This window comes from Mastigoproctus giganteus, chromosome 13 (assembly GCF_048544385.1).
Source record: "Mastigoproctus giganteus isolate SK-2022 chromosome 13, ASM4854438v1, whole genome shotgun sequence".
Taxonomy (NCBI): domain Eukaryota; kingdom Metazoa; phylum Arthropoda; class Arachnida; order Uropygi; family Thelyphonidae; genus Mastigoproctus; species Mastigoproctus giganteus.
In genome coordinates this window covers 14,282,481-14,294,879 of record NC_143587.1, presented here as the reverse complement: position 1 = coordinate 14,294,879, position 12,399 = coordinate 14,282,481, and the positions used below count along the sequence as shown (strand labels likewise).

Here is a 12,399-nt window from a genome sequence, read left to right as displayed (position 1 = left end):
CAAGGTTAAACTTCAGTTGCCACTTCTTAGCCCATCTGCCCAAATTATCTAGATCCTGTTGCAGTAGCACACTGCCGTTACTGTCATTAACAACCCTGCCAACCTTTGTATCATCTGCAAACTTCGATACTAAGCCTGATATACCTTCATCAATATCATTGATAAATATACAAAACAACAGAGGACCCAACGCTGAACCCTGTAGGACTCCACTAATAACATTAGTTCACGAAGAGCAGCACCCATTAATTACCACCCTCTGTCTTCTCCCACTCAACCATTCTTTTATCTATTATCTATTGTAGCAACTTACCCTTAATACCATTGTGCTCCAATTTGTACAATAGTCTTCCATGTGCAATAGTGTCAAAAGCTTTCGTGAAATCCAAATATATGATATCAAAATTATTTTTTGCATCCAGTTCCTTTGTAACCACATCATAATATCTTATCAAATTTGTCAGACAAGACTTTCCCTTAACAAACCCATGCTGTGTCTGAATTATTGCTGCAGTCTTGTCTAGATGATCCTGCAATGCATCTTTAACCAGTGACTCCATTATTTTACCCGGAACAGACGTTAAACTAACTGGTCTGTAATTACTTGTGTCACCCTTCGATCCCCCTTTGTGAATTGGGGATACATTTGCACATCTCCGGTCCATGGGAACCTCCCGAGTCCAAGGATGCTCTCGTAATTAATGGCCTTTTATGCCCACTACAAATGTAGTTTTTTCATTTAAGAGCATCTTTTAGCATCTCTTAGCATCTCTATGCATCTTTTAGCATCTCTCATACTGTGGGATTATCTTCACAACTGGATTGTCATGTCTGCAATACCAGAGTAACTGCCCACCCACTGATGAAAGGCCAACAAGCCTTGAAACGGTGCCGTCTGGATGGTGGTGCCCACTAAGAATAAGCAACAACAGTCTTTTCTTTTAGTGAAGTGGTCCTTATTCGAGGTAGTGCAATACATGTCAACTCGTAAAGGAGGAGCACAATATGAAATACAGATAAAATAATGCCCTTTTACACTACAAACGTAGTTTTTTCGTTTAAGAGTGATCTATGGTGTATTCACACCAATATTATATAGATAAAATATGTTGTTTGCATATAGCAATTAATATTGAAGACAATACCAAGATAGATTTAAAGCGCAAGGGATAAAAAATTAATGTTAGTAGAAAAAAAATAAAATAAAATATATATATATACTGGTTAATTGAATAAATTGCTTTGATTTGGTCGATTTATTCTATTGTCTGGTATTTATTTATTATCTATATAGGTATTTAGGTGTATCAGGAGCAGAAAAACCAGTTAGCATGTGCAGTCTTCTAACTTCTTCCTGAGGGTCTGTACATGTAATGGTAATAATAATAATATTAGTAATAAATGAAGTTAATATTATATATTTCAATCAAACATCAAATAATAACAAATCAATGTCAACTAACATTCTTTTACCTGGTCATCTAATGACCAGGTAAATGTTATACACCTCAATCAGATCACCGTGCAGGTGCCTAGTCTCCAGCCACTGCAATTTGCAGAACTTAAGCCTCTCTTGGTAAGAGGATCCCTTCATTCCCCTCACCAATTCTTGTTGCCCTTCTCTGTACACCCAGTTTCCGCCAGAGGGAAGAAAGCCTTATAACCTGCTCTAGAGGAATGCAACTTAGCCTGGTAAGCAAACTATTCCATTTGTGTGAATGAAAATGTCAAAAACAACATTAACAGATACAAATTCATGCTTCCTTCCTATCTAATTGAACTTTTGTTAATTTGAGAATGTGTAGAATGGCTATAATGCTCTTTGAGTACCTGAGAGACTACTCTAGTAAATTGAACATAAAAGGAGCCAAAATAATCAAATGTGGACCAATGTTAGTCCTTTACTTATGATGACAATTATGTGGTGATAGATGGCTGGATTCCTAATAATATAACAACCCTATATTTTCCTTTTTTAATGAAGAGATGCAAAAATGCAAAGGTGCTTGTGAACATTATAGTTATTCAGCCCAGAGCGATTTTTTTTTTCTATATCGCTCTGGGCTGAATAACTATAATGTTCACAAGCACCTTTGCATTTTTGCATCTCTTCATTAAAAAAGGAAAATATAGGGTTGTTAATGAACAGATAGTTTCAGAACTCCATGAAGAGTTAACTGTATGATTTTATAACTTTAATCAAATCGTCGATATTATTAATACCATTATTTTGAGCTTTGATTGGGAATCATTGTATGTTTTACTTTTACACAAATAACTAGATGGAGTGCAAGTCTGTATACATGTTTTCTTTTGTTTTAATAAATATTGTTATGTGTTATTACATATCTCGTTCTCGCTTCCAATATTCTAATACACCAGAAGAAACAAGTACGAACCAGTAAAGGGTTAAAAGCGGAAGGTGGTGTGATACCCAGTAATCGCCCAACCTTAAAATCACAATGTAAATCTAATGTTGCAGCAGCCAGGTGCTATAAAAGCACTTTTATAGCACCTCTTTTTGTGAGCAATACCTCAAATTTCATGAATTTGAGGTATTGCTCAAAACATCAAAGGCAGATATTGCTGGCATATCAGAGACGTGGTGTCACACAGATATAAGGAATGCAGAACTGGAATTTGGGGAGTACAATGTGTACAGAAAGGATAGGAAGGGAGGAGGGGTTATGCTATTAGTTAAGAAACACAAAATCCATGGAAGTGAAGCCAGTTCGACATCGCTGACATGCAGTGTCGAGTCAGTTTGGTACATTGGGAGATCGAAATTGAGAGTAGGAGTCTGTTATAGGCCTAATGACTCTGACGAGTATTATAAGAAACTGTACAGGGAAATAGAGTGGGCCAGTAAATCAGAGTCTTATAATAGGGGATTTTAATTTCCCAGATATTGACTGCAATTTGTGGGTTGGTCACACACACACACACTAGCAAGGCTTTTGGGGATTTATCGGATGATTGTTTTCTACATCAGTATGTTCGGGAGGCAACTAGAGGGAGTAACACTCTTGATCTGATTATCAGTAGTGATTCTTCATGCATTAAGAATCTGCAGATAAAGGAAGCACTAGGTGGCAGTGATCACAGTGGGATTTACTCAAAGAGGTAACTACCATCAGGGGTAAAGGGAAGGGTTTTTGCTTTCGTAAAGGCGAATATGATGGTCTAAGACAGTATTTAAATTCTATACGGTGGAACCAACTGATGATGTTACCAACAACAAATTCAAAATGGGAAGCATTCAAAGAATTTATCTTGGAACTTACTAGGCTTTACATACCAACTAAGAAATACTGTTCAAGGTTTAGGCCTAAATGGAGGTCAGATGAACTAATGAGACATATGGCAGAGAAGAAAAATGCATGAGATACATACAAATTAATGGGTGACATGGAAGGTTATGATAGATATAAGCTGGTCTGTAACCAAGTCACAAAGGAGATTAGGCAGGCAAAGGCAGATTATGAGAAATCTTTGGCAAAAGACGCAAAGAAAAACGACAAAGATTTCTTTATACCTATTTTAAGGTGGTAGATGACTTTCATCAACCGGTGAAATACCACCACTTTGCTTTTTGGAGGCTTGAAGTGGTGAAACCCATGTTTAGTCTCTAGAGCAAAGTTCCCGGCATCCCCCCCCTACTTCTCCTCCAACCCATGCATGGTACTAAGTACTATAGGTTTTGATACCTTTCGTGTTTGGGGTTTTCATAAAAAAAAAAAAAAAAAAAAATGTAAACTCTAGGAGGAAAGGGATGAATCAGATTAGTCCACTGGATATTGATGGTTCACTGTTGATGATCCTGCTCAGGTGGCTAACAAACTAAATGAGTATTTGCATCTACATTCACACATGAGGAGTTATTCAGGGAGGGGAATGCCAGAGGTGAATTAAACTCTGGCAGTCAGCTAGATGATTTTGTAATAACAGAGAGGAAAGTGGAGGAGAAATTGTTGAAGATAAACATAAAAAAAGGCACACGGGGTGGATGGGATCTATCTAGCTATATTAAAGGAGGCAGCAAATGTGACCCCAATTCACAAAGGAGGATCAAAGGCTGACAAGTAATTATAGACCTGTTAGTTTAACTTCTGTTCCAGGAAATTTAATGGGGGCACTGGTTAAAGAAGCACTGCAGGATCATCTAGACAAGACTTCAGTTATAGCTCGGACACAGCATAGGTTTGTTAAGGGAAGTCTTGCCTGACCAATTTGATTGGATACTATGATGGGCTCACAAAGGAACTGGATGCAGGTAATAACTTTGATATCATATATTTGTATCTTAGAAAGGCTTTTGATACTGTTGCACATGAAAGACTGCTGAACAAATTGGAGCAGTGTGGCATTGGAGGCAAATTGCTGCGATGGATAAAGGGATGGTTGAGTGGGAGAAGACAGAGTGGTAATCAATGGACACTGCTCATCGTGGACTAATGTTATTAGTGAAGTCCCTCAGGGTTCAGTGTTGGGTCCATTGTTGTTTTCTGTATTTATAAATGACATTGATGATGGTACATAAAGCGTAATGTCCAAGTTTGCAGATGATATGAAGGTTGGCGGGGTGGTTAAGGACACTAATGACAGTACACTGCTGCAACAGGATCTAGAAAAGTTGAGCAGATGGGCTGAGTGGTGGCAAATGAAGTTTAACATTGACAAATGTAAAGTACTACATATGGGAAGCAGTAACCCCAGAGTAACATATCAACTCTGTGGTACTATACTGACAGTGGTAGAGAATGAAAATGACCTGGGGGTAATCGTGCAGGCAGATATGAAGTTTTCGAGCAGTGCAGACGGTTTGCAAGAGTAGCTCATGGTGTCTTGTCAATGATATACAGAAATTTTTCTAGCAGGGATAAGGAGGTGATTATCCCTTTGTATAAGGCAGTGTTCAGGCCACACCTTGAGTACTGTATACAGATCTGGAGGCCTCATTTTAAGAAGGATGCAGTGCTGTTGGAATGAGTCAGAGAAGGGCAACAAGATTAGTGAATGGAACAAAGGGTTGCTTTTACGAAGAAAGGCTTAAGTTTTTTCAAGTTACAGTGTCTGGAGACTAGGCACCTGGATGTGATCTGATTGAGGTGTATAAAACCTTGAATGGTTTGAGCATGCTCAATGCTGATGGGATTCTTCCTCTTGCTCAGAATAATCACCTGAGAGGGCATAAATTCAAATTGAGGAAAGACAGATGTAGGATAGATGTGTGGAAGTTTGCCTTTAGCCAGCAGGTAGTTAGTTGGTGGAACAGACTTCCATCCTTTGTTGTGGAAGTTGATAGCCTAAATAAATTTAAGGCTGAGCTGGACAGGTATTTGCAACGAACGGAGGGGTGAAATGGAAGCATTTTTTTTTTTTTTTTTTTTTTTGTTGTTGTTGCTGCTGCTGCATAAGCTTGTTTCTTGCATCATATGCCTCTACTAATGCTAAAGCCCTTGGCTGACGAGAGCTCGGGTTCTTGTCCTAGCCAGACGATCATCTCATACAATACAGTGACCATAGGAAAAGTAACACAGCCAAAAGTAAAGGGGGTAAACAGAAAGCACCACCAAAAAAACAATATCACAAAGAAACCACCCCTAACAAATGAACCACCTGCTGAAAGTAAATTGTCATCAACATGTAGCTTACTCAATCCATTGTCTTAAGTTGTATTTTGCCTAGGTGAACAGCAAATGATATAAGGAAGCAAACCTTTCATTTAAACACATGATGGCCATTATGCGTACTTTTGACCTCCAGACGACTAAATTTGCCCTACACAGTACAGATTGTGGAAGGATATTATAAAACCAATGAAAAATATGCTTGATGCAAATTATGTTGGCTAACAGACCAATTGTATGATAAGTATGAGGAACATAATTACTAACATACATTACAAAGCCATTCCAACAATGAACTACCCTCTGGATGAAAGCAAATTTCTGCATATCTATCCTGCAAACATCGTTTTCAACTTAAATTTATGTGTGTTGTCTGAGCTAAAGTTGTTGTTGTAGGATTTTAGGAGCATCAGAACTTAAACCATATTGTGCTGTATATAGGACAAAAAACTTGTTTTTCTGGGAGGAGAAAAAAAAAAAAAAAAAAAAAATGCTACCAAGGGCCATGATATAGTTGTGTGTGTGTCACTGTAATATAGCTGTTGAAAATATATCTCATATTGTGAAACTGCACAGTGGGTTGCTTAGCACTTATACTTCAAATAAGTAATACTCTGCCATTAGAGAAGTCTGCTTTTACTTAGTCTCAGTTTGGTACTACCTTAATCTTCATTAGACTTTAAAAGTATCTAAAACACTGAGAAAAATAGTGCTTGGCATAGTGGGCTAATGTTAGTTTAATCTTTTTTATTTTTATCTATTCAGTTCCCCCCTCACCTTTTTAAATACACTGCTTGAGATATATATATATGTGCAAGAGTTGCTTGAGATCTATATGGATATTTGTTTCCAGGTAGCAAATAATGCCAACACTAAATCTGATGGAAGCGGCAAAAATGAATCAGTAGCAACATTTCTGTAGCATTACAAAGGTCTATGGGTAAATCTATGGCATCAGGCAATACATATCCTGTGTAGGAAAAATGATATATTATTGCTAATGTGGTGTAAGGAAGAAAGAAAAACCATCTGAAATTTATAGATTACAGCAAGGTGCCTGTGGGAATTCAGTAATTTTTCTAAAAAACAGACAGCAAACAGAATGCCAGATTTAGAAGGTTTAACTGTACTGCAAGTATTATAAAATTATATAAAAGAATAATTTATTCAATATTTAGTAAAAATGTAACAAAATTATATGAAAAAGGAGAAATTTACAATCACCACAGTTAATGCACAAAATTTAATAATCATTTGTATTCTAAAGGATACGGTTTATTGACTCATTACAAAATAGAGGACTATTCTCTGCTTCAGTAATATCCAAAAGGTATTCCCTGTGGGCTTTGTAGTAAAGTAGCACTAAGTTCTTCCAAGCTTCTAGCTGTTTTTCTCGAGTAGCAAGGTTAGGTTGTAGCCTATATGTCAAAATTTGACAACTGTTATTTAATAATAATAAAATACAAGTAAAAATTAATCTTCAATTATGTCTCAAGTTATTTTAAATTAACCAATTTCTAATACCTATTGTTTTAATATATTCACTGCTAAGTTTAGTTATATAGTATGAACCAAAAGTAAGGCAACTTAAAAAAATTCAATAAAATGCAACTCATTTGTATTTCTGCAATATGTAAACATATAAGTAAAAAACAAAATGGCTGCTATGGTCTTTTATGTACTATTAAAAAAATGGAGATCATTCAAAAGAAATTCAATATGATTCATACCAATTGGCTTATCCCAACTTCAGGTTAATTTTATTTGATTCAATTTATTTTTGACAGAAATAATACAATGACGATGAGGAAAATACTTTTTGCTTTATAAACTGGTGTGCCAGAGCTTTTTTCAGTTTAACAGGCAAAATTATTTTGATTTCAAAAATAAGATTTTGCAATGTTTCAATGCAACGATTTTGCAATGCAACCTTTCTTATTAAAAATCTATATAACACTCTAACAATATTTATGAAATAAGATTATTATACAGTATTACTAATGTATAACTAGTCATATAATGACAGGGAACATTAGTTTGCAAATCCACCATGACCTTATTTTTTTTTTTTTTTTTTAATTAAGCACTTACGTTACGTATCTCTACCTTGCAAATTACACTGACCATGTGTGGGCTGTAATAGAGTATAAATAAAAAGTTTACTTATATATATATATTTTTTTTTTTTTTTTGGATGGGGTAAAGGGATTTCCAAATTCCTTCAATATCTCTTATGAATACCCTTCATCATGTTTACTGCAAGAGCTAATGATACAGTAGCAAAAAGGTTTTCTACAAATTTCTACATCTGGTATATAAAGCAGTTTGGACTTTAAAACTACAGCTATTGCTAGCTTTGTTCTTCAGCTAATTGCTTCTTTCTTTCCCTACGATCTGTTACTCTCTTACACTTGTTGTCTGAAATTTTAATATTATCTGATATTATACCAAACAGGAAAAAAGTTGTATAAAAAACCATAGAAATACACTGAAGAATATCTGAAGATGAAAAGTCAAACACTAATGCATAATCACTAATAGCATAAAAACTTGCTTCAGAATACATGAATATGAAGTTAGATGGTAATATGTATAGTTGCCAATGCTTTGGAATAAATTATTAATGAAAACTGCATTTCACATTATACTCACAATGAAATCAATTCAGGCTATATTGGAACCATTATATTTAACTAAGGCTGCATGCCTTATTTATGTGATAGTTGAAGTGCAACTTGTAGTATGCCCTTCAACTGTCACATAAAGAGGGTTATGTCAAGCAAGTGCATATGCCACATACTATGACATTACATTTAAACTGAGACCGATGTTAGAGTATTAGCCATTTGAGCACCATTGTACAGTGCCAACTTTATAGCATGATACATAAAAATCTGGATTTTTATGGTACTAATTAGTTTAGCATTTTCTTAATAAGCAATGACAGTATTAAAAATAAACTTGAGACACTTTAAATAACAAAAAAATTAATGACCACTCAACAGCTAAACCTTATGCTAAGCAATACAGCTGCATTTTATATAAATTATAGGAATAGTATGAATCAGAGCTGTGATACTTACTAATATCACAATTTACTTAATACTAATACTAAATTTACTAATACTTGACTAATACTTAATTTACTAATAAATTATAGGAAGTATTTATAGAAACAAATGTAGACTACTTCGAAGTTTATAAAGTAAACTTTACAGATAACAAGGATCATGGCTCACTTAAGGTGGTAGATGACTTTCATCAACCGGTGAAATACCACCACTTTGCTTATTGGAGGCTTGAAGTGGTGAAACCCATGTTTAGTCTCTAGAGCAAAGTTTCCGGCATCCCCCTCCCCCCCATACTTCTCCTTCAATCCATGCATGGTACTAAGTACTATAGGTTTTTATACCTTTCGTGTTTGGGATTTTCATAAAAAAAAAAAAAACAAAAAAAACTTGCCTACCGAAAGTTGTTTGTACCAATTTGTGGCTGAAGTTGCTCAGAAATAATAGACAAGACCAGAATTCAAGGAATGGCCTACATTACATTGCTAAAAGAACCAATTTTTATTAGGTTAGACACTAAATTATGTTGCCTTTTTTAATGATAATCTCAAACATGAAAGGCTTACCTCTAACATCCTTATCACCATGGGTAGAAAGTATTTTGAGAAAAGGGGGAAAAATTTCAACATTACTTCTGAACAGAATTTCTGATAACTAATTTTCTGTAAATAAATATGAAGAAAACCTAATGTAAACAAGAAGTAAAAGAGATGAATGAGAAGTTGATTCTGTGAATTTAATAAGAAAAGACTTTTGGTCTGCCATCATATATATTCTAATTAAACCCAAGGGCTTACATCTGGTGAGTATGGACTTGGCACACCCAGGGTCCTGAGCTGGATATCATCATTCTTCTCTTTCTTGGTAATTCTCTACTACTTTTACTTCTGACTCTCTCTCTCTCTCTCTCTCTCTCTCTCTCTCTCTCTCTCTCTCTCTCTCTCTCTCTCTCTCTCTCTCTCTCTCAGAGTAACTCAGAAATTTTTTTTTTGGATGGTGCAGCATAAGCCTCAGGCTTCCTTTCACCATATCACTAATAATAATAATAATACAGAATATCCTAAACTTTTGTAATTTATGCACACTCTGTGTATATATTCCTTCCATTAACCACTTTTAAGTGCTGCATGAAATTGGATTTTCAGCAGTGGCTTCAATTAAAAAAAAAAAAAAATATACAAATCTTGATTAAATGTTGAGCAAGGAGCTCAGAATGCTGGGTGTGCCAAGTCCATACTCACCAGATGTAAGCCCTTGGGTTTAATTAGAATATATATGAAAGTAACCACAACATTTTGAACAAATTGCAAAAATTATAACAAGACAAGCAAGCCCATCCCAAGTCATTAATTTAAAATGGGATTTTTTGTTGTTTTATTACTTGTTAATAAGGCTTAAAACATGAATATTATTTCCAAGTACAAAACTGGTTCCATATTGTATACATATTATTATATATATATAAAGTTTTAGTATTTTGTTTGTATTTTACTTTAAAAGCTTGTAATAAAAAAATGCAATTAATAAAAATGTATTAATTTCTTTTATTTTATCCTGGTAGATCAGAATCCCCTAAATGTTCCCAATTTGTGGAACAAGCTCTGTAATTTAGAAATGCCATTCTAATATATTCAGAAGAAAGGTGAACAAGAATTCTGATGGGATCCTTCCACTTGTTCAGATTACAAACCTAAGGGGGCATAAATTCAAATTAAGAAATGACAGATGTAGAATAGATTATGCTGCACCAGCCAAAAAAAAAAAAAAAAAATTCCCAAGTTACCCTGAGAGAAGGAGAGAGAGAGAATCGGAAGTAAGTAGAAGGAAATCACCAAGAAGGCAAGAAAGAGAAGAATGATGATATCCAGCTCAGGACCCTGGGTGTGCCAAGCCCATATGCAGCAAAAGACTGGCTTCCTTGCACTACATGGCTAATACTAAATAAGCTAGGGAGATAGAGAGCTAAAAGTGGTTCATGACAAAAAAAAAACAGACTTGGGTGTTCCACACAATTTAAATAGGTTAGCTAGGAAGGCCCAGTCTCCTGTCTATGATTTATAGGGTCTTTACTAGTAGAGAGAGAAGGATGCCATTATTCCCCTTTACAAGACAATGGCTAGACCATATTTGGAATATCATATTCAGGTCTGGAGGCCTCCATAGCCAAGTGGTCAGGAGCAGGGGTACAGTAGCACACGCTCCTTGAGTAGACTGAGGTACAAGCCCCTGACTGCTTAAATACGGTTGATCTGCCAACCCGTGATGGACCAGCGTGGCAGATTATGGTCCATTTCCCTCAATATTATTGAGCAGGCTTCCATCCTGCAGTGGGTTAATAATGGCTGCAGTTTACCTTTTACCTTTTATTCAGGTCTGGAGAACACGACTAAAAAAGACAGAACTAGCGGGGATTCACAGAAGGGTGACCAGATTGGTGATGAAAGTGTCGGCAATTCTGCCCAGACACGATAGGAGGGAGTATATGATGAGAGCCTTGTCGATCAATTCGGCCCTGGAGGGATTGTGCAAGGCTCAAGGGGTAGAATTTTTTTCAGCCTGGACTGTACTTGTTAACAGGAGAGACTGCTTCTACAGGGATGGGATACACTTAAATAGAAAGGGTGCAAGAATTTTTGCTGATGCTGTCGAGGCAGTGTTAGGTGGGTCGGAAAACTGCTAGTTGGGGGGGGATACAAGGACTAATTGATTAACAGTAGCCACTGGCAGAGGTGGAAGTGATTCTTGCACTGCTTCTATTGAAATGAGCAGAAGCCTGAAAAACAAGATGCAGGATATTTCAGAGACTGCTGGGAGTCATTGCGGTACAAGTAAACACATGGGTTGTGTTAGGGTAGCTAAGAATAGAAACAGGTGCATGTATACCTGCGTGTACACCAATGCTAGGCGTTTGGTAAATAAATTTGATGAATTTGAGGTATTGCTCAAAACATCAAAGGCAGATATTGTTGGGATATCAGAGACGTGGTGTCACACAGATATAAGGAATGCGGAACTGGAATTTGGGGAATACAATGTGTATAGAAAGGATAGACAGGACAGGAGGGGAGGAGGGGTTATGCTATTAGTTAAGAAACACGTAAAGTCCAAGGAAGTGAAGCCAGTCGATATTGCTTGACAGTGCAGTCTCGAGTCAGTTTGGTGTGACATAAGCATAGGGAAATCAAAATTAAGAGTAGGAGTGTGCTATAGGCCTAATGACTCTGATGAGTATAATAAGATATTGTACAGGGAAATAGAGTGGGCCAGTAAATCAGAGAGTCTTATAATGGGGGATTTTAATTTCCCAGGTATTGACTGGAATTTGTGGATTCGTCACTCGCACACTAGAAAGGCTTTTGTAGATTTATTGGATGATTGTTTTCTACATCAGCATATTCGTGAGGCAACAAGAGGGAGCAATACTCTTGATCTGATTATCAGTAGTGATTCTTCATGCATTAAGAATCTGCAGATAAATGAACCACTAGGTGGCAGTGATCACAGTGTGTTGAAGTGGGATTTACTCAAGGAGGTAACTACCATCAGAGGTAAAGGGTAAAGGTTTCGTAAAGGCAACTATGATGGTCTGAGACAGTATTTAAATTCTATACAGTGGGACCAACTGATGATGTTACCAACAGCAAACTCAAAATGGGAAGCATTCAAGGAACTAATCTTGGAGGCTACCAGGCTTTACATAC

General features: G+C 36.2%; 1 protein-coding gene across 1 annotated transcript in view; it reads right to left on the bottom strand.

Annotated features, from left to right (window-relative positions):
- Vps25 (vacuolar protein sorting 25) overlaps positions 1-12,399 on the bottom strand; it is a 54,123-nt gene that overhangs the window by 35,610 nt on the left and 6,114 nt on the right. The window contains exon 2 of the mRNA XM_090387946.1: positions 6,903-7,048. Within this exon, the coding sequence (XP_090244072.1) occupies positions 6,903-7,048 (146 nt within the window). The remainder of the gene's footprint in view (positions 1-6,902; positions 7,049-12,399) is intronic.